General features: G+C 32.9%; 3 protein-coding genes across 4 annotated transcripts; all 3 read left to right on the top strand.

Moving 5' to 3' along the window:
- Window positions 1–530: 530 nt before the first annotated feature.
- Window positions 531–23,228, top strand: LOC132730688 (kinesin-like protein KIF20B; the record flags this gene model as incomplete). The annotated part of the gene is given in 21 exon segments (XM_060716666.1): window positions 531–606; window positions 9,420–9,575; window positions 9,985–10,097; window positions 10,511–10,769; window positions 11,489–11,676; window positions 11,941–12,049; window positions 12,344–12,580; window positions 13,050–13,161; window positions 13,874–13,945; window positions 14,525–14,671; window positions 15,234–15,399; window positions 15,766–15,868; window positions 16,367–16,482; window positions 17,282–17,421; window positions 17,927–18,089; window positions 18,582–18,638; window positions 19,873–19,965; window positions 20,327–20,419; window positions 22,018–22,113; window positions 22,670–22,795; window positions 23,099–23,228. Coding segments are annotated over 20 exon segments (2,638 nt in total), but the record flags the coding sequence as incomplete, so codon positions are not given.
- On the top strand, window positions 745–2,850 carry LOC132730691 (uncharacterized). Of its 2 annotated transcripts, XM_060716670.1 has the most exons (3): window positions 745–910; window positions 1,172–1,576; window positions 1,737–2,850. In XM_060716670.1, exons 1-3 carry the CDS (start codon window positions 896–898, stop codon window positions 1,950–1,952), a joined length of 636 nt encoding a protein of 211 aa, XP_060572653.1. In that variant the 5' UTR covers window positions 745–895; the 3' UTR covers window positions 1,953–2,850. The 2 variants fall into 2 exon arrangements, with proteins under 2 accessions (XP_060572653.1, XP_060572652.1); XM_060716669.1 differs by lacking the exon at window positions 745–910 and having other exon boundaries at window positions 918–1,576.
- LOC132730690 (uncharacterized) lies at window positions 1,938–3,690 on the top strand. Its single transcript, XM_060716668.1, has 2 exons — window positions 1,938–2,053; window positions 2,196–3,690. The coding sequence occupies exons 1-2, from the start codon at window positions 2,020–2,022 to the stop codon at window positions 3,230–3,232; spliced, it is 1,071 nt and encodes a 356-aa protein (XP_060572651.1). The 5' UTR covers window positions 1,938–2,019; the 3' UTR covers window positions 3,233–3,690.
- Window positions 23,229–25,568: the final 2,340 nt, after the last annotated feature.

Raw genomic sequence — 25,568 nt, 5'->3', positions numbered from 1 at the left:
CAAATTAGTTTTTCATCCGTTATGCATCATATAAGATTTTGTTTTATATATCTATATAAATATATCAGTACAATACTACTGCTTCTAACTAATGTCTTTCATATATTACTTTATAAAAGCCAATTATTCGCCTTTAATATAAATTTAACTATGCTCTGTCATTTTACACTATATATCTATATCGTCCGCTTTTTCCCCTTTGTCTATATCGTCAGCGTTTTCCCTATATGTTTATATTGTCCGCTTAAGGCGTCCGCGTTTTAGACTGTATATAAATATGCTATATATAATTTAATTTCAATGTTTACAAAATGGGAATTTTCATAGCTACTGTACAAGAAATAATTATTTAGTCATTGTTATGCAAGCACTTTTTTGTATCGAAAACTTAGAAATAATATAATTTTGCATGCTATGCCGAGTATCTTTTTTAAAAGAAACTTCTTGTTGCTACTTCAAATTCTTTGCGCTTGTTACAAACGACTCCAGTTGTGTCGAATAATCTGATTGGTTTAATTTTAAACTGCCTCACTGCGGATACCAGCGCGGAATACGACTTAGCCACTTCAGTTTTTGAAAATAAAATGTCAAATGATTAATAAAAAGGTAATAATATATATATGTGGAGAGATTTGTAAAAACATGCCATCTGCCTCCTGTTTCATTGTAATTGAATGGGCGTAAGATCATTTCTTTATGTAAATTAAAATACACACAATATTTTGTCCAGTGCTGCATCAAATAGCCTCGGGTGCCCTTATTCCGTGGGAGTCCTGGTTCCGGTGATTTTTGTTTACTTCCTGTCTCGCGCGAAATCGATGACGTCATACGTCAAGTGCTCGATAAAATTTTGTGTATTGCAGAACGCAAACAGCAAATAGAAAATCAGCTCAAAATGCGAACAAAGCAGGTAAAGAAGGGTCATAACATTTCATCTTGATGTAAATTTGTATTTTTTACTATTTCCAATTCATTGCTTTTAAAAACTGCCTATTTTTGCTGCAAAAACATCATTTGAAAATTTGACAGCTGATTTATGCTTGTAAACAAACCTCCATTGACATTTTCCCATCGTGCAATTTTCGGTAAGTTAGGGCTAAGCACATTTTTCATGAGTGGTTTTCAGACCTATTTCTTATGTGATTTTTTTTATCTTAAAATTGCTTTTCAGCAAAATCCAAAGAAAGTTCATCGTAAAAACAGGCTTTACTCCCCTACAGCATTGACAAATGCCTATATGCATATAAAGGAGCATGGCACATCAGTAAGAAAAGCTGCAAAACTCTATGGTGTCCCAGAGAGTACCCTTAGGGACAGAACTTTAGGGTTAGTTCATATTGATACTCTGTCTGCTGGTGGACAACCCTTGTTTGACGAGTATGAAGAGGCTAATCTTGTCAACCATTTCAAAACTATGGCAGGATATGGCCATGGGTACACAAGACAAGAGTGTGTTGATATTGCCACTGATTATGCTGTCCAGTTAGGTCGTCGAACTCAGGATAGACCACTCACGATGAAATGGATGAGAGGGTTTTTAAAAAGGTGGCCAGAGTTAAAGGTTGTAAAACCAAAAGTAGGTATTTTTTGTTTTATATTGAAATAATTCACATCTAATAATTAAATATATTCAAGTACAGTAGACCTATATCATAATATGCATTAAAAAATGTGTTATTCATAATTTGTATTCAATCAATTGTTATTCTTAATCATATTATTATTCTCCATTCTAGGGTCTAGAACACGCCCGTGCAAAAATGGCATCACGTGATACAGTGATGAAGTACTTCATTAACTTAAAAGAAACAATTGAAAACCACAAAATTGAACCGCATTTGATTTTCAACATTGATGAAAAGGCAGTCAAAGTTGAACATAAGCCTCCTAATGTAGTGGCAAGTTCTAGTTACATCCCTCTGCTGTTACCTCTGGCAAGGGACAGATTGTAACTTTGATTGGTGCTGGAAGTGCAGCTGGACAAGCTATCCCCCTTATCTTGTTTTTCCAGGACAGCGCATGAGGTCTGAGCTTATGATTGGAGCATCGCCAGGTTAATTATTTAATTTAAAAAAAAGTTAATTATTTAACAAATATCTTAATTTAATACTGATATTTTTAGCATATATGGTAGACTTTTTTCACAGTAAAATATTATATTGGCATAGTTAAATCAAACTATTTTTACATTTCAGGTGCTGATGGAACAGTTAGTGAAACCGGCTGGTCTAATGGCAGCATTTTTAGATATTATTTAGAACATCACTTTCTTAAATTTGTTCCTGGACGCAATGATAAGAAAATCCTTGTGATCTTAGATGGGCATAAGTCTCATGTGTCTGTAGGTCTCTCTGAATGGGCACATAAATTAGGAATTGTAATTTTCATATTGCCACCCCATTGTAGCCATATTCTTCAGCCCATGGATGTAGGATGTTTTGGCCCCTTTCAGAAAATATATGATATAAAATGTCACAAGCTCATTAGGGAAGTTTCATCAGTAATTACTAGATACAATATTTGCCAAGTATCTTGTTCATCCTATCTAGCTGCCCTTACCCCAAATAATGTCCAGGCTGCATTCCGCCGTGCAGGCATTTACCCGTTTGATCCCTTGGCCATTGCACAGGAGAAACTTCTACCTGCAGAGGTGTTCAGATCATGTTCTTCTGACACTGATGTCAGTGATGATAGCCAGGCAACAGTGATAGGTGGGGTCCAGTCAGAATTAAATGAAATGTCTCGGGACATTGTAAATTTCTTGCACCAGAAAGAGGCTAGTCTTAAAAGGGTAAAAAATGAAAACAAAACAAAACCAAGAAATACCATGAGTAAAATTGTTGCAGGTAAGGAAATCAATGAGTCTGTACTAAAACAAATGACTGAGCATGTTCAAAAACAAGGAAAATCTAACCTGTCAAAATCTAAGGTTAAGCCAAGTAAACAGCAAAAGAAGACCCCACCATCACCACAACCTGGGCCATCATGTATAAATCTTGTTGAAAATGTGTCAGATACTGACAGTGAAATTGAAATTGATGAGTCTGACCTTTGTTGTAAATGCAAAAAATTTACCCCAGTTGAACTGTTGAACTGCAATTTTGTAAAGTTTACAACATGGGGGCAGTGTGATTCTTGTGGCCACTGGGTGCATTTGATTTATTGTACTTCTGAAAGAGTCTTAAGGCGTGGAGATCACTTTGTTTGCCCATGTTGCAAGGAGGAAGAGTGAATTTGCATCCTTGCATATTTGTGACTTGATAACAAGATGTAAATAAACTTAATTGAAAATATACTTCATTGAGAATATGTGCAATGATAACTGATTAAAATTGTGAAAAATTTATGTTTTGAATAAGAATTACTATGTATAAAACATATGTACCTGTAGAACCCAATATAAAAATGTAAGTGGTCTAATTGTTGTTTTATTCGAAGTTACCCCCCTTGATTAGCATGTGTATGACGTCACCGGAATCAGGGCACCCTCTTTTTACAGAAGAATTTTTTGGAGGTGGTTAAACTTTTGAAAAAAAATCATGAACTACTTATGCTATTTTAATAAAAACAAAGGCATTTTGAAGGTAAGTTATTTGTTTTTATTTGGCAAATGTTACAACTGTTTTTTTCATTCTTAAAGTTGGTTTTATTCTCAATCCTGTTCTTATATCACCGGAACATGGGCACTCGAGGCTAAATTATTTCAAGTTGTTTATAAATTTTTGCAAGTTATTTATAAATTTACCTTAAAGCGAAAGTGATTTAAGTGAATAGGTATAGAAAAAACAAATGCATAGAACAGATAACATAAATGATAAATGTAATGTCTGTTTAATCTATGAGGGCAGAGTGGTTTTTCATTTTATTAAGTTTACTGGAAATTATTTTCAAAAATCACTAAAATTTATTACGTCCCGTAAAAAGCCCTAAGGGCTTTTTATTATATAGACGATGATCGCCCTTTGCGCACAACCCACTTAGGATTCAAAACAAAGCGGAAAGTTTTCCCTCTGTATGTCAGTATGTGCCAGCGACAAGAATCTCATCGCTAGTTTGATGGAAGGAGAAAATTACTATAAAGTTGATCACTTACAAACAGAAATAGAAAAAGTTGGCAGTGTACCTGTATGTATTGTTTAAAATTATCTTTGTTAAGAAGAGATATCAAGACAATATATGTTAAATATTGATCAATAAATAGAGTTTTTAGATTGAATTTTTGTGACAATAAATGTAATTGTATTTAATACTGTTTGTTCTTTAATACGGCCAATGCCTTTTTAACGAAATTTTTTACAAAAAATCTTGAGTAGCAAAACATGCGTATAAATTGTTAATTCTTTCTTTCTCTACAAATTCACATACAAATTGGTACTTTCATCAATTAAACTTATCAATATCCTTGAGTAGAGGTCTGTTAGTGTGAAAATGTTGAAAACATAATTATCTAAAGTAATAAAAGTAATCATTACCATTAATATATAATTATGGGCCGAGTTGACCCGTGCCGAGTTGGAATAGGGCCGAGCTGACTAGAGGGCCGAGTACGTTTTAGGGTCGAGCTGACCCTGATTCTTCAAATATTTATTTAAACTCAATATTTCTTTTAAAAAATACATACCTTAGTCCTTAAAAGCTTTTTCAGAATAGAATCAATTTAAGAATAAAATGATCAGAAAGTTTAAAGGGTCTCTAGTCCAATATATTAGACGTTACATGCTTGTTATAGTTTTATGTCGGTCAAGCCTGACGTCTAATAGTTATTGCTCATACAGCATGCCCATTCACGCACTACAGTTCGTAATTCACGCACAAAATTCTAGATGCACGCATAAAAATTGTAAGCAGGGGGTACATGCACGCAAAGTAAAATCATCAGAATGAATGTTTGGGATAGCCTATGTACGCTTAATTTTGCCTGGGGACGCATCAAACGACCACAAATACACAAATACGTCAGCGCCTGTCAGTCTATAGGTAGGCGGTCCTATGCACATCGACCCGTGAAGCGATTAGCCAATCAGCGATAACACTTTCAATCATTATCACGCAATAGAGATCAGACTAATGTATACACGTCAGGGCTCTAGCTAGACCAAAATTTTAGGGAGAAGTGACTTCTCCCTCAGTTCCTATCAGGGAGAAGTTTGAAGACATAAGGAGAAGTGAAAAAGTGCTTAGTACATTGATTTGATCTATAAAAAGGAGTTTTACCTATTTATTGATAGTGATATTTGAAGTATAAGTTCTAAAACCCTCTATCATCAGACCATTATAATGTTTTCTTCCTGATTAACTCCACACACCCCCCTCCCTTAAGAAAATATTCATTGTACAACACATACTGGCAAAATTCTCAATGAAAATTAATGTAAACGATACCTTAAGGAATTTTCATTAATAAACAACATTTTAAGTGCTATTGGACACATTTTAACAAAACATATTTTCCTTTTGGTAACTATTGTTTTCATCGTAAAAAATCGGCATCGCGAAAATATGTGACAAATGAAAATTTGTCTGTTTCTTGCAGAAACACTTACAATTCTAGTTGTTGTTGATTTTGATTATATTTAATTAAATATTCAATGATTATTTTTAGATTGTTATTCATCCGCTATTGCAACAGGCATTGTAAAACAAAATTTTCAAATTTGTAGTTTACCGCATAATTTACCGACGTTTTCGTAACTTTTTGAAGACAAAGTTTATCTACTACTGTTTTTGACTTGTCCAAAATTGGTCTAATGTGGGTCAATGTTTTTTAAGTTCTTTAACAAATTTCATCTTTACTATCAAACAGGTATGCTTCTGTGTGTATCAATTTATATGCAAGTGTAAATTTACACGGTCTGTGTGAGGTTGCGTGTAATTACTGTCAAATATGGTAAGAGCAATTCGGGGTGTAATCTTTTTACACTCGCTGATAAAATAGTGGCAGGTGTCGTAAAATTATGCCTAAAAAATGTGATGTTTACAAGGCATCTGCATATCATGTCACTTAAATGTGTTAATTGATGTCAATTATCGGCAGTAACTGCATGTGCGTCGATTTATGCCTGGAGGCGAGGATTAACTTAATTAACATGCACTGTATGATATTTATGTACATGTGGTCAGTAAAAAGATGCGGCGAAATCGTTTTCGCTTTGATGTTCAAACTCGGCGAAGTTCTGACACTTTAGGCGACTATGTCGCCGAAATCGCCCAGTTGCTAGAGCCTTGACACGTGCTGTACATGTAATTACCAGATATAACACGAGGTGATAATTTAACATCTTTGATCAACAGTTGATTGGAAATTAGCAAATTTTACCGACAAAAGGATAAGAATATCGACTATTTACGCCGCAAGTTTAAAGAGTGTTTTCTCAAATTACAAATGAGTGTAATTTTGAATTATTCTCGAAATTTTCGGCACTTTCTAAGCAAAATTTTGCTTTCATTCTTGCAAAAACGTTCTATAAGAGTTTTAATAATTTAACATATTGTGCCGAAATGCCAGGACAACTAACCAAAATACACGTACGCTTTTCTTTGATCCAAAAATTGATCCCGAACATCGGCGATTTCACGTTCGCCGGAATTTCAGAAACCCTAAAATTTCGCAAAAATTCTCAGTTTCCAAGCCAAACATGAGAATGAATTGTTCCTTTATTATTAAATCAGCATTAAATCTTTAAATATCGATCTTCAATTTGCCCCCATTTTGAAGATATTTGCTAAAATAATTGTCGATCGGATGAATCTCTTAACACACTGTGTTTGAAGCTGTACACGATTTTCCTATTCATTCCGCTAAACGCCGCTGCCTATATACATTTACGTTTTTTTTTTACAAATATAAACTTTTTGTCTATAGAGTGGACTTATTTAACCAGAATAAAATTTTGATTTGGGATAAAAGTGAAAGAAAAAAAAAAAAAAAAAAAAAAAAAAACGATTTCCATGTGTTGATGCATTAAAATGAAATGATTTCATGAAAAATATTAACAAAACAAAACAATAATTATACTATATTATACTACATTTATATAAAATGTTCTTACAAACAAAAACATGTTTAAACTTATGTGTACCCCCAGATTTTGAAATGTACCCCCAATTTTCAATGACAGGGGGTACATGTACCCCTACATTTAAAATTGAGTGGGCATGCTGTCATAAACGCATAGCATTATAAATTTTTTTTAAAAATTATATATATATTGTTTTGCCTTTCAAGCTTTATTTCAAAGCTTATCTTCTTTTCTTTAGATTTCATGCTCAATCATAAACAAAAACTCTCAAACAATGTACAAGTTGTCAATTTCTCAGGATCTGAACCCCTGCCCTAAACATCTGAGTTCTGGCACAGGACCAGTTATGGTATCTTCAATGCCATTTTCATTGAAATATTTCTGACATTTGAATTTCTTGTTAATAATAATACGCAATATGTGTCTAACTATCTGTTGGCAACTCAAATTCTTATGAATTCAGGGGTACTTTTTACTAACAAATTGATACCGGTGGTCAATGTCTTCCCCTTGGTAAATATTAAATTTTTCCTTTTCAGCAAATAAAACCAACCAATGGTAATCCAAAGTTTTTCGTAATGGTTCTGGTCCAAAATATTAATGCTTTTTTTTTTTCAGGGATTTTTTTGTTGCTTATTTTATAGCCCATATTTGGTTACATTCCCAATTGAAAATAGTATATTATTTTCCAAATCCACAGGAAAAAATTCCCAATTGAAAGTAACCAAATAAATATTGAATAATAAATTCTAAAAATTTTGAAAATAAGAGCCTCTGCACTGTTATGTTGCTTAAATGTTTGAAGATGCCATCATAGACATTGATTCTTTGCATTCATTTAATCTTTGCAAAATTTAATTCAGACATTTTTTTCCAAATTTTTATCAAAACGTTGCTGAAGTTCCCAATTCCATAGGTATGGGTCATGTTCCCAAAACCCTGTTAGGCCATTTTTTTTTTATATTTTGGTTTACTGATTTTTTCCAAAAAAAGGGTCGGCGGCGGGAAAATTAAAAAAAAAAAAAGGGTTTTCATAATTTTAAATGTGGTGCATACATATACATAGTACTTACCAGAGCAATGAAATTAAATACATCGATTGTCTATTCCAAAGATTGTCTAAATACACAAAAAAAAACTTTGCTCACAATGCCATTGTTTAAAAAACACACATGAAATCTACACACGATGACTAATGACAAGTGGCAAGCCAGCCCTTCAAAAGAATCTGTCATTCTTTGATGTTTACACACTGCTGTGTAATCTGAATCATCAAAGGTGCCAAAACTCAGCTGAATTGCACTGTTAAAAAAAAAACTGTCAAGAAAAGATTACACATGTTCAATTTTAATATTGCCCGATGTGAAAATATTTTTTGTCGGATAATTAGCGGGTCAATTATTGACATAAAAATCTATTAATAGTAAGTGCATTTTTAAATTTTGTTTGTTTGAAAACCTGTATTCAATCTGCTTTTAAAGACTATTTTTTTTTTTTGTTAAATCTGAAAATACTGATCTTGTCAATTGCATCAGATTTCTCTCGCTCTGTCCTTGAATGTAACTGCTTACGTAATTTTGGCGTGTTTTTTTTTTTTTTTTTTTTTAAGTTGTTTACTTTGACATTTTTACGCATTTGGACACCTTAATTGTATTGATGAAATATGATCAAAGCCTCATTATAATTCTGTGAGAATGGCTTGACCCATTTAACAGACATTCTTTCATAATTATTACCGTGAAAAATTTTCTTGACGTTTGTTTGAAAAGTCGTAAGATGAGATATATATATCCCGATAGAATATTAACTAACATCTTAACTTTATTAGCGGCATATTTCAAGACAACACAAAATTTTTTGGGGGCAGATTTTTTTTTTTTTTTTTTTCATTTTCCCAAAATACGGAGTCGGCGGGTCAGTAAATCGAAATATCTAAAAATAATGGCCTTATTTAAAGCAGTGTTTTTTTTTCCTCTTTGGGAATGGTGCCGGTACCAGACTGATTGGGAAAGAATGCATTATTTTGACTCAATTTGGGAATTTTTATTAAACAACTTTACAGCTACAAATAAGATTAGTCATATTTAATAAAGATAGCTAGCAGGTTCTACTGTCCAGGTAGAACTATTGAGTGGTGATTTATATAAACATGTTTGATTTTTAAATGATTTAAGAGAAATCTTGTGGGAATTTTGAACAGTCATTTTGGGAATTTTTACATTAGAAATTGGGAATTTTCATGTCTTTTTCAGTTGGCAACAGTACCTTTTTCGGGTAGTAGTTATATTAAGAAAAAGAACACTGTTTAAAGTTTAATGTTTTCCCTTAATATCAGTGGAACAAATGAGTGTTTTGAGTTCTGATCAATTTTAATGCTGATATATTTCATTAATTTAGCAGAATAATACAAAGTGAAAGGAAAAGAATCAGAAAGGAAAATGGCGAACCGTTATAACCAGCGTATAACTGCGGACATAGTTCCCATGGATATTACAGAAGATGAGGATGATGACACCACACTGCCTCTTGTGCCACATTTAAAAAGAAATCTCCTTGGTAATGGATTTTTTTTTTTTTTCAGAATATTTATGCAAAAATTAGCCTTGGGTTTCTCTTACGAGTTCTTTTTGATTTAAAAATTGTTTTGAAAATATTTAATAGATATCTATGAACTTTTGGCCTTTACTATATTTATACTGCATCTGTTTAAAAAAAAAAATTGTTTTATACATGTATTTTGCAGTTTTCCACCAAAATTTTGCTGCATGATTTAGATTCCACTTTAGGTAGAAAAATATCTAGTAGTTCCACATTTCATACGGTACATGTATCTCCTAAATCATTTGAATACTTTTGAGTTTTGCCACTCCAAAGTGGAACCATTCAATACTGAATAGCACCAGTTATAAGCAGTTTTGTGTGATTTAATAGAGCATCAGATGTATTTAACTTGAACAATTTACAGGGGATTTTGGTCGCCCTAGCGTTCTAGAGCCACCCATTCCACATGAGCATATGAAAGTGTTTCTGAGGGTACGACCTTTCTCTACAGAGGAGAAGGAAAGGAATGAGGATCAGGTATGTTTCAGTTTGTTATCTTCATACATTACCTTCTCTTTTGTGTATGTTCTATGCTGTGTTTATAAAAATGTAAAACATCTACATAGACATTACAATGAAATGTTTGAATTTTCATCAAAACATGTGATTTGAAATTTTAAAAAAATTAGGCCATATCTTGAGATAAATTAAAGATATACTATGCTCAGTCTCATCTTTATGTAAAATAGTTCCGTTACAGATTCATTAAGATCACTGATTTAGGAAAATCTTACTGTAAATGTCTAATTTGAATATAAGAGAATGCAAAAACAATGTTATTATTAGATATCTGATAAGTTATTGATTATTTGAAATTGATTTTAAATATTGTGTGATTATGTTAACAAAAGTAGAATTATCCAATAATGTTCTTATCTATATCACTTCAGCAATGTTTATCGATTGAGACAGACAGAACTTTGATAACAAATGCCCCTAAAGATTCACACTTCTTCAAGAACATGACGAGGGGTTCCTGCAGAGCTGCTACTAAGTTCACATTTTCACATATCTTTAATGACAGTACAACACAAAAAGAGTTCTTTAATTCCACCATGCTTGGACTTGTGAAAGATTTTATAGATGGACAAAATTGCTTAGTGTTTACTTACGGTGTGACAAGTTCAGGGAAAACATACACAATCCAAGGTATAAAGATTTGTCCTATAAGTTGTTAGGTATTGAATGTCATAAGAGTTTTAAAATGCTTTTGTTTATTGACCATTTCATGATTTTGATAGATAATTTTTAATGTCTTTGTTTGATTTTTTTAGAGGTATTTTGCATGTTTTTTGTGTATTTTAGTGTAAAATTACAAAAGACACAATCTTAAATGATTGATTACACAGCATCTGATCATTCAACCATTCATGCAACATTATTGCAACTCTTTGTTTCTATGGAATTTGAATATAAGAAATGAAAGTCTTTATTTTGTCAGGTTTTAAGTTGGACAGAGTTCCACGTTTAAAAAAAAGTTTGAATATTACAATTTAATATTTCTATCGTAATGTCTATCCCATATGGTAATTACTGATACTGTTTACATTTAGAATGTTGGGAAACATTTTATTGCTTTGATTAAATCAAGCAACATGTTATAGATGTTGAAAAAGCAGAGAAGACATTAATTGCAGTTTCAGTTTAAATATTCAAAATATGACCCACTGTCACATTGTGTTGAGGCAATTCACAAAAAAGAGCCATTTTGCCCCAAATCTGTTTTGGTGGCCTGCATCACACATTGAAGTTTTAAATTGACTTGCTAATTGTTATAAGATATAATATTGGATGGAAATGGCACTTTTACTGAGGATATTTTGATATTCCTAAAGCCTATATTCCTAATTTCTTTTGTTTCTTACCAGGAAACCCAAAAGATGCAGGGATTCTTCCAAGGGCATTAGATGTTTTATTTAACAGCATAAACAAAAGGCAGTGGGATGGTATGGACCTGAAACCGAAGATGTTTATTGATGTAACACGACTGACACCGGAACAGGAACTGATGGAGAGAAAAATAAAGGAAAGAGTTATGAAGCTGAGTTGTGATGATGTAAGTGTATAGATCTTGTAGTCTTGTAAAGTTGGAAAGAAATTGCATCGAAATCTAGTGTGTATACAAAGAAATTTTAACATTAAATTGAGACCAATTCATTAATCGAAGTCCTGATGTGTCACGGTTTTTATGCGAGTCCCTACAACTTTGACTCAACTAATTTTCTACTGTAATTAAAATTCAGGGGAAAATAACAAAGAAGAAGAAAAAATTGAGCTTTGAAAGCAACTTGTATGATATAAAAAAATCACTTTATTTCAGGACATGGATGTAATGAGTTTGTTAGGAGATGACGCGTCAGATATTTCCTCAGTGACGAATATCACAAGCTGCTCTGAGACGTCTAATATGTCAACTGTGGATGGAAAAGGTGAGTAAGAGACTAAGACTGTCAGTGATATATGTAGTAACAAAATACTGGTTTTATTGGTGCCAATATGAGTGATCCCAAATAATTTAACTTTTGCAACCCTGCAGGTAGTAAAAAAAAAACAGCTTTAGATTAAGATCAGATCTTTCTGGCTGTTATGTGCACTTAAGATTAAAAGATATGTTAAAAATTTTGACACATTTCTGTACCTTTCATGTACTGTTAACACAATCCTTATTCCAGTATCAATTTAATACCAGGCTTGTTTAAATGTATTGATACTTTATTTTATAGATTCATTAGACGGCAATGATGGTTTATTTGAGGAGCTAGAAAGTCGTATACGTGAGGAAGGGAAGGTTAGTGTAGATGAACAGGGTCAAGTGAAATTCTCAGTATGGGTCAGCTTTGCGGAGATTTACAATGAGCAGATATTTGATCTTCTAGAACTGGTCCCATCAAAGAAAAAGAACTACAGGCGACCTTGTCTTAAACTTAGCGAGGATAAAAATGGAAGTCCATATATAAAAGGTAAAGAAAAAAAAATTCCATACCATGTTGTTAAGAATGAAATGTTTCCATCTCTGCTGATAGTTGTTGTAGAATTGAGCTTTAGATTTTCTTGGGACATGAATCTTAAATTCCTGAACCTGAAATTGTATAATGTACCATTAAAAAACTAATGTCGGGTTTAATTGGGAGAAAATAGGGTATTCACACTTTCTTTTTCTGATGAAATCATTAAGGTCAGTGATTGACCGAAACTGGTAGATAAGTAAAGTTGTTTAACTCAGATGGAATGGTGTTCCTGTGTTTTTAATGTTTAATTGTGTATGATGGTGCAGTCAAAAGACTTGAATGGTAATTAAAAAATTTACTTGTATCTTTTCTTTTATGGCTGTATACACAAGGCTTGTTACTTGTAAAGTAATATTTTGTAATAAGTTTTTGATAATAAAGAATTTGTACAAATGAATTAAAAGCATCATATATTTAACAGGATTGAAGCATATACAGGTGAATTCAGCTGATGAAGCATACAAATTACTTACAATTGGTCAGAAGAACCTTCAGACAGCTTGTACTAAACTTAACCACAATTCTTCTAGAAGGTATGTACAGTTAATGCTCCCTGGAAGCGGGTTTATAGTCAACTTATTGTCACATAGTCGTGGTGTAGGTTATGGGAATGTAATCACAGTATTGTGCTCTTTTTCTTCAGACACTTCTTATTTGAGGCATACGTGGCCGAGTGGTTAAAGTTGTTGACTTCAAACAACTTGCCCCCTCACAGCTGTGGGTTGGAATCCAGACAGGGACTTTGGATTCTTTCATGTGATGAAGCTATCCAGCTAGCTTACGGAACGTCGGTGGTTCTACTCAGGGCCTGTTCGTGCCTGAAATAATGCACGGAAGGGCACCTGATGTCTTCCTCCACCAGTAAAGCTGGAACGTCGCCAAATGACCTATACTGTGTTGGTGTGACGTAAAACCAAAACAAACAAACAAACTTCTTATTTAACTCTTGTTAATAATGTTTTTATTAAAATGTAACCTGTCTTTTTATGACATCTTTTGAAATATAGAAGGGTGATGATGGGTCTGTCTGCTAAAGACGCTCATATACATAATATTTTAAATGTATCATATTTAATAAAGGCACCTGATGAATACTTTTACCAATTCAAGAAATGTTCAACTTTGTTGTGATCTTTTAATGTTAGAATAATTAAATTCTAGATGCTAATTATTTTGGTTGTGTATCCATTAAAAGGTCTGAAGATATTTGTTTTCTCAAACACTATTATACTCTCTTTTTTTCAGTCACTGTATTTTTAACATCAAAATCATCCGTGTGATAGATAAGGACAATCCTCATGCAGCCAGAGTTAGTATGTAAGTAAAGATGTGGGGTTTGTTTTTACATTACATATCCAAGACTATCTACCATGGATGCTATATTGTTTGACTACAGAATATGTTTAGCCTCCTTTAAAAATACAATTTTTACAAATTCTACCATCTTCATGTATGCTATAAAAGCTCATTGATACTGTTGTTTTGATCAATTTTTTTACATCATCAGAAAATATCAAATGTCAAGATTTGAGATTGGATCTTTTTGCTTTACCCCTGTAAAGAAGAAGAAGAAAAAAGTACTGTAAATTTTGTAAAGATCTTTAACTATTTAGAGAGTGTAGGAATTCAGGGGGGAATAGAATCGTAAGCTGTAAAGGCTTTCCAAAAAAGGAACAAAGAAAAAAGAAAAGAAATTCAAATTTTTGAAAGTATTGACTTAAAGTCCTAACTGCTTTATGCATGAGCTTTCTTTAAATAATGATTCTAAGAAGAAGAAAAAAGCTTGAAAGCTTGAAATGGTAGTTTATAAAAGGTCTATATTGTTTATTATTGTAAGGGAGTCATTGTAGTAATAATATCTTATTTTAAAATGAGAGATTTTTTTCTTCATTTTAGGTTGTCTTTGTGTGATTTAGCTGGGTCAGAACGGCATGGTAAAACACAGACAACAGGTGACCGTCTGAAAGAAGCTGGAAATATCAACACATCACTTCTTACACTCGGACGTTGTATAGAAACATTGAGGCACAATCAAGCTCATAAGTATGTTACTAGTTTTGTTTATTAAACCTTTCCACACTAAGTATCTGTCCCGCCTATATGACTGAAATACTGTTGGTAAAAGACGTAAAAATGAAACAAACAAACAAAGTATCTGAAATGGACTCTTACTTCTGTATATATATGGACTAAACCATTCCTCTGTTTCAGGGGAGAATTTCAAAAAATAACTTAACTTATTTATGCAGTAAGTCAACAAGTGAATGTTTCATGATTCTGTACACCTATTTGTAACATTTTCTTAAAGTAACTGCAAATTTTTCTGCATAGATGTGCTTCTAATTTCAATACAAATGTCTGCAAAAAAGGTACATGTTTAGATATTTGAAGTGTTCTTAGTAAGCTGTATAGGCTGGGGGAAATCTCTGACTTCTGCATACTTTACTACCACACAAATACAATGTCATGTATTATGAATGAAAATGCTTCAATATCACTGGAGTATTCTTACTTCCGAAAGTCTCACAAATTTTTCTCTGACTGAAAATGGTTTTCTTTTTTTTTGTGACAAAAATCAGGTAAAAGATGTTTTGTTTTTTTGAAGGGAGAACAGCAGAATTATTCCGTTCAGAGAGTCAAAGTTGACAAGACTGTTCCAGAATTTCTTCGTAGGTCAGGGTAAAGCGGCTATGATTGTGAACGTAAACCAGCTAGCCAGTATGTTTGACGAGACGATGCATGTGTTCAAGTTTTCAGCGATCGCTAGCAAGGTGAGACAGCATTGATGATAAGTTTGAAGTGCCATCAAAGGTTCAGAACAACAATATTGTTCTAGAAATTGTATACTGTTTATTTCAAACTTTAAAATAATTATTAACAATCGTAGATACTGTTAAAAACAGTGATGACAGGATTTTCATCTGTATCATGTGGAAATAAGAAAACTTGTACATTCATTAAATTAGTAAAATGATAATCATTTTATGTTAATTAAAAAAAAAATGAAGCTTCATCCTTGAGTATCATATAGTTTCTTAAAGCAACAGTGTCTGTCAGGGCTATGAACTTTATCATTTTACACTATTGTTCCTATTAAGTGAAGTCCCAATGGTAATTTTTACGTTTAATTTTCACAGGTGGAGGTTCAACAGAAGCCGGTATTTATCAAACCAAAGTTACCTCTGGCCCCAGCTCCTGCACATATCCCGAGGACCTCGATCAGCTGGGCTACTCCTGCAAGTATGTTCCACTTTCACTATTTCTAGGCAAACATTTGCTTAACACCTACTCAGACAGAAACCATACAGTTGTAGAAATCATTAGCTTAAATCTGTTATTTTACTTTTGTCAGATCAGTTGTTTAATTTACCTTTCAAGAGCACCTGTTATTTGAGATTTTGTATTTTTTTAGGCTGATTTTTATAGCAAGACCTTATTTCAATGTTAACGTAAGTAGAATTGAAAAGGTTGGCCTCATTTGTCCAATTATAAATCTAGATTCTTTATTTATTGATGTTTCATTTTGAAACACATTCTGTCATTTTAGAGTAGTTATGTTATGAAGTCTACTTCCCTGACCACTAGTCATACTTGGTAATGACCCAAGTATTAAAACTTAAAATCCAATCTGCTGAGGTTGAGGAATAGAAACCTTAGCCACAAGGCTACCATTTTAATTTAATGTGTTTAAAAAACTTGCTGAATGTTGATTTTAAATGACAACTTTTGTTTATAAAGGAAACAACACATTAAAACAAAGAGAGGCTGAGAATGTACCTTTACCTGAATTGGAAGATGATGACCTTGAAGAATCTGAGACAGAGGAACAAATTTACACACAGGAGAATATTGATGTATGTGAAATTTTTTTTCCTTTTTAGAATTTTTCTGATAATCCAGGGCTCGTGAAAATATATGGCATTTATCATGTTTGGTGAAAATATATTCCATATTTCACTCCAACAAAAAAATATCCTCTTAATAATTTAGTTTTAGGTATGTAGTTAGATGGTTAAATATTATAATGTAAATAATGCCCTATGATGACAACCATCCTTGCTCGCAGATTGCATCGTGTTTGTGTATATCACAGACATTCTGCATGTAGTTAACATGGCTCCCTCCAGGTATATCTGACATGTGGTCAAATCCTGGAGGGCTGAGGGCTTTGTCAATGAAGATGATTAGTCTTCTTTTTATCACATGTTTGAAACTCATGTTACCTGTATGTTATTTTACTTGGAAGATGATTTCTTCCTAGCCGAAATAAGTTTTCCTTCTTTTCTGAAAACAAATTGATTAGTATGACTTATGTAGTAGATTTAGAAATATAGACTTGTTTTGTATATTTTTTTTACAATAAGTATATTCAAATTTGATACATTTGAATATTTTCTAGCTCAAAGGAGATATGTTTCATAGACAGAATGGATGAAGAGACTGCAAAATAAAGGTCAATTTAATCTCCTGTCCACTCTAATTTTAGGTGTTTTAAGATCAAAATAACATGTTTGATTTTTTGAGCAGCCAAATATTGGAGTCATATGAATTGAATGATTACCTCAGTTTCATAGGTAGATGTACATGTGTCTTTGCTAACAGTTTGGGCATATACATGTGTATGATGTATTATGATGTTATATATTTGTGTAGGAATTACTGGGTATAATTGAGCAGCTTCAGACAGACCTTGAGAACGAGATACACTCTAAATACAAGCAGGAGAAACTGATACGTAAAGAAGTCTGTGATGAAATGATGAAACAGTTTACAGAAATTGAGGAACAGTACAGGTACATTATACTATTTAAACACATACATTTATATATGACAATTTAAACATTGGACATTAACCTAGTATCATGAGTAGATTGTTACAAGAGTCAGTTTAAGATCTAGTAGGGATAAGTAATGTAGGTGTGTGCAGATTTTAGAATTATCCTTAGATGCATGGGTTTTCAGGCATTTGCCTGAAGTTCATGCTTTTTTTCTGCTGAAAGCACTATATTTACTATATAAAACCAATTGAAATAATGCTAAATTCAGGGTGGGGGGGTCTGATATTTTTAACTTGCACCCATGTAGATGAATTAATGTATGCTAGTAATCAAAAAAAAATCCTTAAAAAAATGTTATGATTTAAAGTATTACAATACCTTGAGTGTAGAAATCTTTTATTAAACAAAGGTAATTTAGAAAAAAAATCTGGAAATTTGGAAAAAAAATTTGATAAGTTCAGTACTGTTGTTAATTGAATCTAGATGAAGATGAACAATTTTGTTTGTCATATTTGTACAGTGAGCGTATCCGGGTTAGAGAACAGCGTGCCGAGGAACTGGCAGAGAAGAGGCTAAAGATTGTATTGGATGCTGAAAGGGCAAAGCGGAAAGATATGATGAATGATGGCGAGGAAGAATGGGTGTCTAGCATGTTACTACACCAGGAAAAGGTTAAAGTTGAGGTAGCAATTTGTAAATCTGAATACATTTTTTCTTATATTTATGTTTCTCATTCAGCTGTTTTGTAAGTATGTGCTTTGTTCAAATTTCTCTTGAACAAGGATTCTTGGAGATGACAATATTCTAATAAGTAAAAGAAATTCAGTCATTAAGAGTTAAAACAGTTTTCAAAGCCTGTCTTTTGAATTGACACAGAAATTATCTGCGTTGTCCGATTTGTTACTGTGACTCAAATATCACTTGCCGATCAGCACTGTAATTCTCAGAATAACATTGAATTGTTTGATATAAGAAATCTTCCCAACAGTTTTGCGTAAATTTGATAGCTGTGCTCGGGTGTCTGCTTGTGCCTGAAATAATGCATAAAGGATGATTTAAAGATTTTGTTCCCTAAAACTGGAAATAAGTGATATTACCATGAAAGTTTATGTTTGCGTCAGTTTTACATGTAGAAGCAAGGCGAAGTTTAATTTGTTTTTTGTTTTTTATTTCAGAAGAAAGATGAAATTATCAAAGGTTTGAAAGAAGAAATTAACACTTTAAAAGGAAAGGTAATCAATTTTAATTTTTTTTAATTCTTGTTTTTTTTCCCTCTACCATTCAAAATATAAGATTTTGGGAAGATAGATTTTACTTACCGTATATTACTGTAAAATCATTATTATTCGTGGGGCACAAATTTTCGTGGTTTTCGTGGGTAGGTCAATCCACGAATTTAAGATCCGACAAAATTTTATCCCAACAAATACTTCTAGCCATGTCTCTATTCTATATATTACAAACATGCATCCGATTTTTGTGTAATGAATTTATTGACAAGCGCTGTGTGATACATAAAGATATGTACATGCGGTAAGTAAAATGCGCAGCGATTAAGTGTAAGATTACTTTGCATTAGGTTATTATTTTATTTGTTTACAAGAAATATACACAAATTTAAGAACCCACGAAAATGCCCATTTTGATAAAACCACGAAATTTCATGCACACGAATATAAGTGAATTGGCAGAACATTATATTCTAAATTTTTGCTCAAGTCTGATTGTCATTGGTTTGCTTTAAACATATTTATTTAAGCTCGATTACGAAAAAAGTTCTTCCAACTTATATAAATCACTTTTGAGTCAGCTTACTGGAACCAACCAGTACTGGTGTCATATGAAGAAACATGGTCGTGACCTGAGTAGGGCTTGAACCCATGATCTCTGGGTTTAGAGGCAAATGCGTTAACCACTAGGCCACCGCTCCCCTTAATGAATCTTAATGATTGTCATTAATGTATGATGACAAATTAGTAGCTACAAAGGTTGATACACGCTGAGGTGACAAGTGAAAATATGTTAGTAAGGATAGAATATAGATAGACATGGAATTAATGCATGATTTAAACCAGTAGTGTGTAAGTTAAAGGACCAAGTATTTGTCACAATGTAAAAATTCGAATTTTGTCACCTTGAGCTGTGTTTTAAGTATGAAAATATTAAATCAGTATCAGATATTAGTAATTTCTGATCTTGTTTTCATTGCTGTATATAATTTCATTATACAAGACTTCAATGCTTTAGTACCTTTTCAAAAGGAGGTTAAAATTGCTGATCTATTGTGAAACTATCTCATTTTTTAATAACATCTGGATAAAAATAAATATTGATTCTAGGTGAAATTTTGACCATGAAACTTTGTGCTGATCCTTGATTATTTGTGAACACATGGTCTGATGTCATTGAGTTATGGTATTTGGAGATTTATGAGAACTACAATCATGTATTTTGTTTGTTTTGCAGGAGTCTACTTATGAGACAAAACTGAAAGATTTGACAGAGAAAGCTGGAAGTTATGAGAATAGGATAAAAGATTTAGAAGACCAGTTGGAAAAGGTATAAGGCTATTTTGAGTCTAGTATGACATACCCTCTTATTTAGTTACTCCCTGTAACATTGCCATTCTCAGGCACTTTCTCATAAGTAAAAGAATTATTTCATTGAAATTTTCTATTAAACTTTTCATTTTCTTATACCCCTAAACTATAATTGCAAAAAAAGTATATATAAAAGTTGTTAAAACCACGATTCTATGGGTCAAGTTTATAAAGATATTTTCTGAAATCAGTACCAGAACTTTTGGGGATAATTTTAACAACTTCCAGGCCTGTATATCTAGTAGTCATTAAGTTAGATATAGACAAGCTTAAGGTTTTGTCAATTAATATTTTAATGAAATTTCTACCATTTTTTACAGGAGAGGGAACACAGTAAAGAGGGAAAGAAAATTTCAAAGATGTTGTCAGAGTATGAGGAGAAAATAAAATCCCTGGAGGAGGAACTGGTAAAGGTACATATTTTTATCCTATATTACTTTTTAGCTCGACTTTTCTATGAAAAGGGGAGCTATCCTACTCGCCCCGGCGTCGGCGTTAGCGTTGGCGTCACACCTTGGTTAAGTTTTTCGTACCACCCCACTTTATTTCAGAAGTATTACAAGTATGGCTTTGAAACTTACCATACTTGTTCACCATCATAACCTCCATCTACAGACAAGAGTACATAACTCTGTCAAGGTTTTTGACAGAATTATGGCCCTTTTTTGACTTAGAAAGTGTATTGAGCTTGGTTAAGTTTTTTGTACCACCTCACTTTATTTCAAAAACCATTGGAGGTATTGCTTTGAAACTGACCATACTTGTTTACCATCACGACCTTCATCAACAGACAAGAGGACATAACTCTGTCAAGGTTTTTGACAGAATTATGCCCCTTTTTGACTTAGAAAATACATTGAATATGGGTAAAATCCACTTATTGCCTTAACCCTTTGAGATATTGCTTTGAAACTTTTAATGCTATTTCACATCATTACCCCCATCTGTACGCAAGAGAAGGTAACTCTGTCAAGGATTTGTTTTAAAAATTAAGGCCTTTTATCGACTTAGAATCTTGGTTAAGTTTTTTGTACCACCTCACTTTATTTCAAAACCATTGGAGGTATTGCTTTGAAACTGACCATACTTGTTTACCATCACGACCTTCATCAACAGACAAGAGGACATAACTCTGTCAAGGTTTTTGACAGAATTATGCCCCTTTTTGACTTAGAAAATACATTGAATATGGGTAAAATCCACTTATTGCCTTAACCCTTTGAGATATTGCTTTGAAACTTTTAATGCTATTTCACATCATTACCCCCATCTGTACGCAAGAGAAGGTAACTCTGTCAAGGATTTTTTAAAAATTAAGGCCTTTTATCGACTTAGAATCTTGGTTAAGTTTTTAGTACCAGTCCACTTTTTGACTGAACTGTTTGAGATATTAATTTGAAAGTTGGAATACTTGTTTACAATCATGATTCCCAAACATGTCCAGGAGAAGGTAATTCTGTCAAAGATTTTATTTGAATTATGGCCCTTAACTGTCAATGTTTTGTATTATAGGCAAGCACTAAAAAAGTCGAGCGCGCTGTCTTACGGACAGCTCTTGTTTTATGTCCAGTATATAAATGTAGATGCCCATAATTTGGTGACAAGTTTAGTGACCTTGATTTATTTGGCACTGATAATAGTTTAACATTTAAACCCAATCTGTTATTTTGTACAACACTGCTGTTTTATACTTTACTCTTTTGTGTATTGCTGTCTGAACGTAATGTTTTCCCGATTATACGTTGTTTTTTTTGTGGCATGAATACCCTGCTCAGTATAATATGCGACTGATTTGAGAAGTATAAGTCATGGTAAGATCAAGTCAGAGGAAGTGAATAGGTTTTTTTTATATGTGAGAACTGTCACTATCTTGTAGAAATAATAATCCAAACTAAAGCAAGTTAAGTAGTGTACTCATATAGTGTTGGAGTAAAGGGTGTGTTCTTGCTTTACATGTGGTTTGAAAAGCATTGACTGATACATAATTTATGTTTATTTTTTTGTCTGGTAGAAAGAGGAGAGGAATGTAGAGGACTCTAGTAAAGCAGATCTAGTTGAGAATCTTACACAACAACTGCAGCAGGCTAGACAGCATATAAAAGAACAGGTAGGCTAGCATTTATGATGTGTTTTGATGGTAATTAAGTATTACCTGAGTAATTTTCGGCTTACCATTACAAGGACTTGCAGTAAGGGATCCGTACTCTTAGTGCCTGAAAGAGGCGGATAGACCCTCATTAAGCAATCATAGACTACCTGGGCTTGTAGATATACTGTATGTATGATTTATTGGTATGTTATGAAAGGGATATATCTGGCCAAGTGGCTTTTGTTACAGACTTTGAACCATAAATCTGGTGTCACTAGATTTTAATCCTGTAAAATATATTGAAAGTATGAAACTCTTACATATGAGGAAGATATCTTAATAGTTATGGAGGGTTTAATGCTGCCAGCTGGTGCATGAAAAAAATGGAAGGAGAATCAGGGCTTCTTCTTGGCCTTCTGCAAATACTTCTCTACCAGTAAAACTAGCATGTGTCAATAAGGCCATAGCAGTTGTTACATAACTTAAAAGCAAACAAAACTAAAATGAATATTGAAGCAGGAATGTATTACTATAGAATGATTGTTTCATTACATTACTGTTCACCATATTACAGGAGCAGGAGGTTAGCGAATTAAACGATATGCTGACAGAGGCTGGCGAGACATTTGAACAGAAACAGTCAGAAATAGACAAACTGAAGGAACTTACACAGGAATATGAAACTCGCATGGAGACGCAGGTATGTTACCTTGGATAAAAAACAAATATTTTCAAGTTGAATTATGTGATAAAACATAACAAAATATTGAGCAGTCTATGATTAAAATTTAATAGATCTGAATTATATTGAAAAAGAATTCATTGTCAGTTTTATTCTAAGCAGATATTTCTGGAGGAAAAATGCTGTAAAGCCATTGAAATCTGATAGAGGAAAGTCAACAGATTGTAGAATATGAAAAAAAAAAAAATATCCCTTGTGAAAACCAGCTTTAAAAATTAGATGTAAATTGATTATGCTCAATCTTTAATTTCTTTCATACAGGCTGAGGCGATTAAGGTCTTGGAGCGTGCAGCGTCGGATAGCAAGGTTGCCATGGATACAGCTGACCAATCATTGAGTAAGAGGGAGGAATGCGTCACCAACCTGCAGGCAGAGATACGTAATCTTGAAGGTACTGAGAAAGAGGAAATAGTCCTTGAATCCCCCTTAAGGCATTCTACAAACACACCTTGTCTGTCTGACAAAGTGTCTACTGCCCTAGATAAATTCAGGCAATCTATATCGGCCTTAGATTTCTCATATACACAAGGAAGTTCGGAGAAAATTAAAGACAGAAAGTCTAGTCATAAGATTGAAAGTTACCATGCAGATAGTTCAGGTGTTGTAGCAGATTGCGATAGTGAGGATTTGTCTGACACGGAAGTTTTCTTCAACAAAGCTCCATCGAAGGCGGACAGCAAAAATAAAGTGATAGAATCCGAGTCCAAGTCGGGAAAGTCGAAATATTCGTACATTGATCATGCATCTGTTGAATATTCTGGATCGGATATGTCTGATTTAGCCGAGTCACCTATGATTAAGAAGCAGACGGCAAAATCAACAAAGCCTTTCAGTTTCAGGGAAGCAGCTCGTGCAAACAATGGGAACTATTTCCAGTTTCATAAACCGTTAAATGACAGCCGTGTTCTCCAAGTGGTAATATCCCCCTTGAAGAACAAAATGGTTGTCAAGCATACCAAGTCAAGTATGTTGAGACTGAAGAATTCACCTGTCAAAGATCCGACACGTGGGCGTGAATGCCAGAAAGTTGTTCGTAGGTCACTGAAGATGGGTAAAGAGAACGAGTATGACTTGAAACGAAAGTGTAGTGACCATGAGATTTATGATAATGTTGAAAATGATTTAAACACTAGTAAACGTCGAAAAGTGATAAAAGTGAAGAAACCGGAGAAGAAAACTACGAAAACAAAGCATGTGGTTGTGAACAAAATGGGACAGAAATATAATCTAAGGACCAGAAAATAAATGATGTGATAAATGACAAAATGAAGAAAAATAGTGCCGTAGTTGATACATTTCAAAACAATAACAGAATTATAGAAACTCGCTGTTGTCTGTATCTAGTAATAGGAAAGAAAAGTTACTAAAAGAGATTTGTATCAAAAGCTAAAAACATTTTTTGGTACAGATATTTAAACTATTTGCTTATAGCCAGTACTATTGTACATATCAAATATTTAAAATATATTGTGGATTTTTAGAAAGAGAAAAACACCCTATTACTGGGTGGTAACATTTAAACCTTTCTGTTGTAAAGGAAGGGTCTTTTTAACTGTATACATGTGAATGCAAGTGAAACGAGAATAGATTTATAGTGTTGTATATTAATATTTGACTTTAATTATGAGCAGAGTGTCATAGTCGAGTCTCTTGCAAAGTACCATGACTACACGTTCTTTCAAGCTGAATTATATGATATACATTTATAAAAACATTAAGCTTTTCATTTTATTAACTTTAACGCATGTAAGAATAGTTTAATGAGTATGATCAAAGTAATTTGTTAAATCAAAATGTAGTTTTGTTTAAATTAACCCATAATCTACTAGAACTGGCAGTTAAAGTTTAGAATCAGGAGAGCCTGCAAACCTGTGCAGTCTGGCCAGGCTCTATACTGTTGTTAGTTCAACTTTTCTATTTTGATACTGAATTTGAAATACCTTAATTTGGCTTAAACTTTATATTTACTGTTCCAAATTTGAAGCTCAACTTTCCTATTTTGATACTGAAATACCTTAACTTGTGAATGGATTGTATCCAAATTTAAGGCTTGGATAATTCATTACATGATTTCTGTAGGTAATGGGTTAAATTGAATGGAAACTAACATTTGGCAAATTTGCCTTAGAATAGCTGGCTGCAGGGAGGTACAATAAACTGACTTTTGATGTCATTATTTAGTTGCACACTGTACGTGAATATGGGGCTCCTGTTTATTTGCTAAAAAATATCTTGTCTTATGTTGTACATAGAGTATGGGACACGTGTTTATTTGCCAAAAAAAAAATCTTGTCTTATGTTTATATCTTAGTTTTACTTTCCTAAAATCTTGCTTTCTTAAATTTCAGTTATATTTTATTTTGATGGGGGTTTTATTTGTAAAACAGAAGTCTTTTACTTGTTTTATGTAACATAATCTGATTTTAGATAACATATTTTAGACTCTTAGTTTGTATTTTTTTAACTGATGAAAAATTGTAAATTTGATTATTTATTCTAATAAACTTCATTAAAGAATATCAGATATGTCTTTTTGCAAATCTTACATTTGAAATATACTGTTGTGATAACATGTAAGTGAAAATACTCCTGTCCCCCATTTTAACTTAAAAATCATTGCACAAATGAGCTTCTTGTTTGCTATAATAATGAAGCTTGGTAAATTGAATATAAAGTATTAAGCTCTAGGAAATGAATGCTAATTGAAAGTCCATACATTCATTATATGAAG

Source organism: Ruditapes philippinarum, unplaced genomic scaffold (assembly GCF_026571515.1).
Source record: "Ruditapes philippinarum isolate M1 unplaced genomic scaffold, ASM2657151v2 ctg7418_1_1_1_1, whole genome shotgun sequence".
Taxonomy (NCBI): domain Eukaryota; kingdom Metazoa; phylum Mollusca; class Bivalvia; order Venerida; family Veneridae; genus Ruditapes; species Ruditapes philippinarum.
The sequence above is the reverse complement of the archived record's forward strand: the minus strand, read 5'-3'. Positions and strand labels throughout refer to the sequence as shown.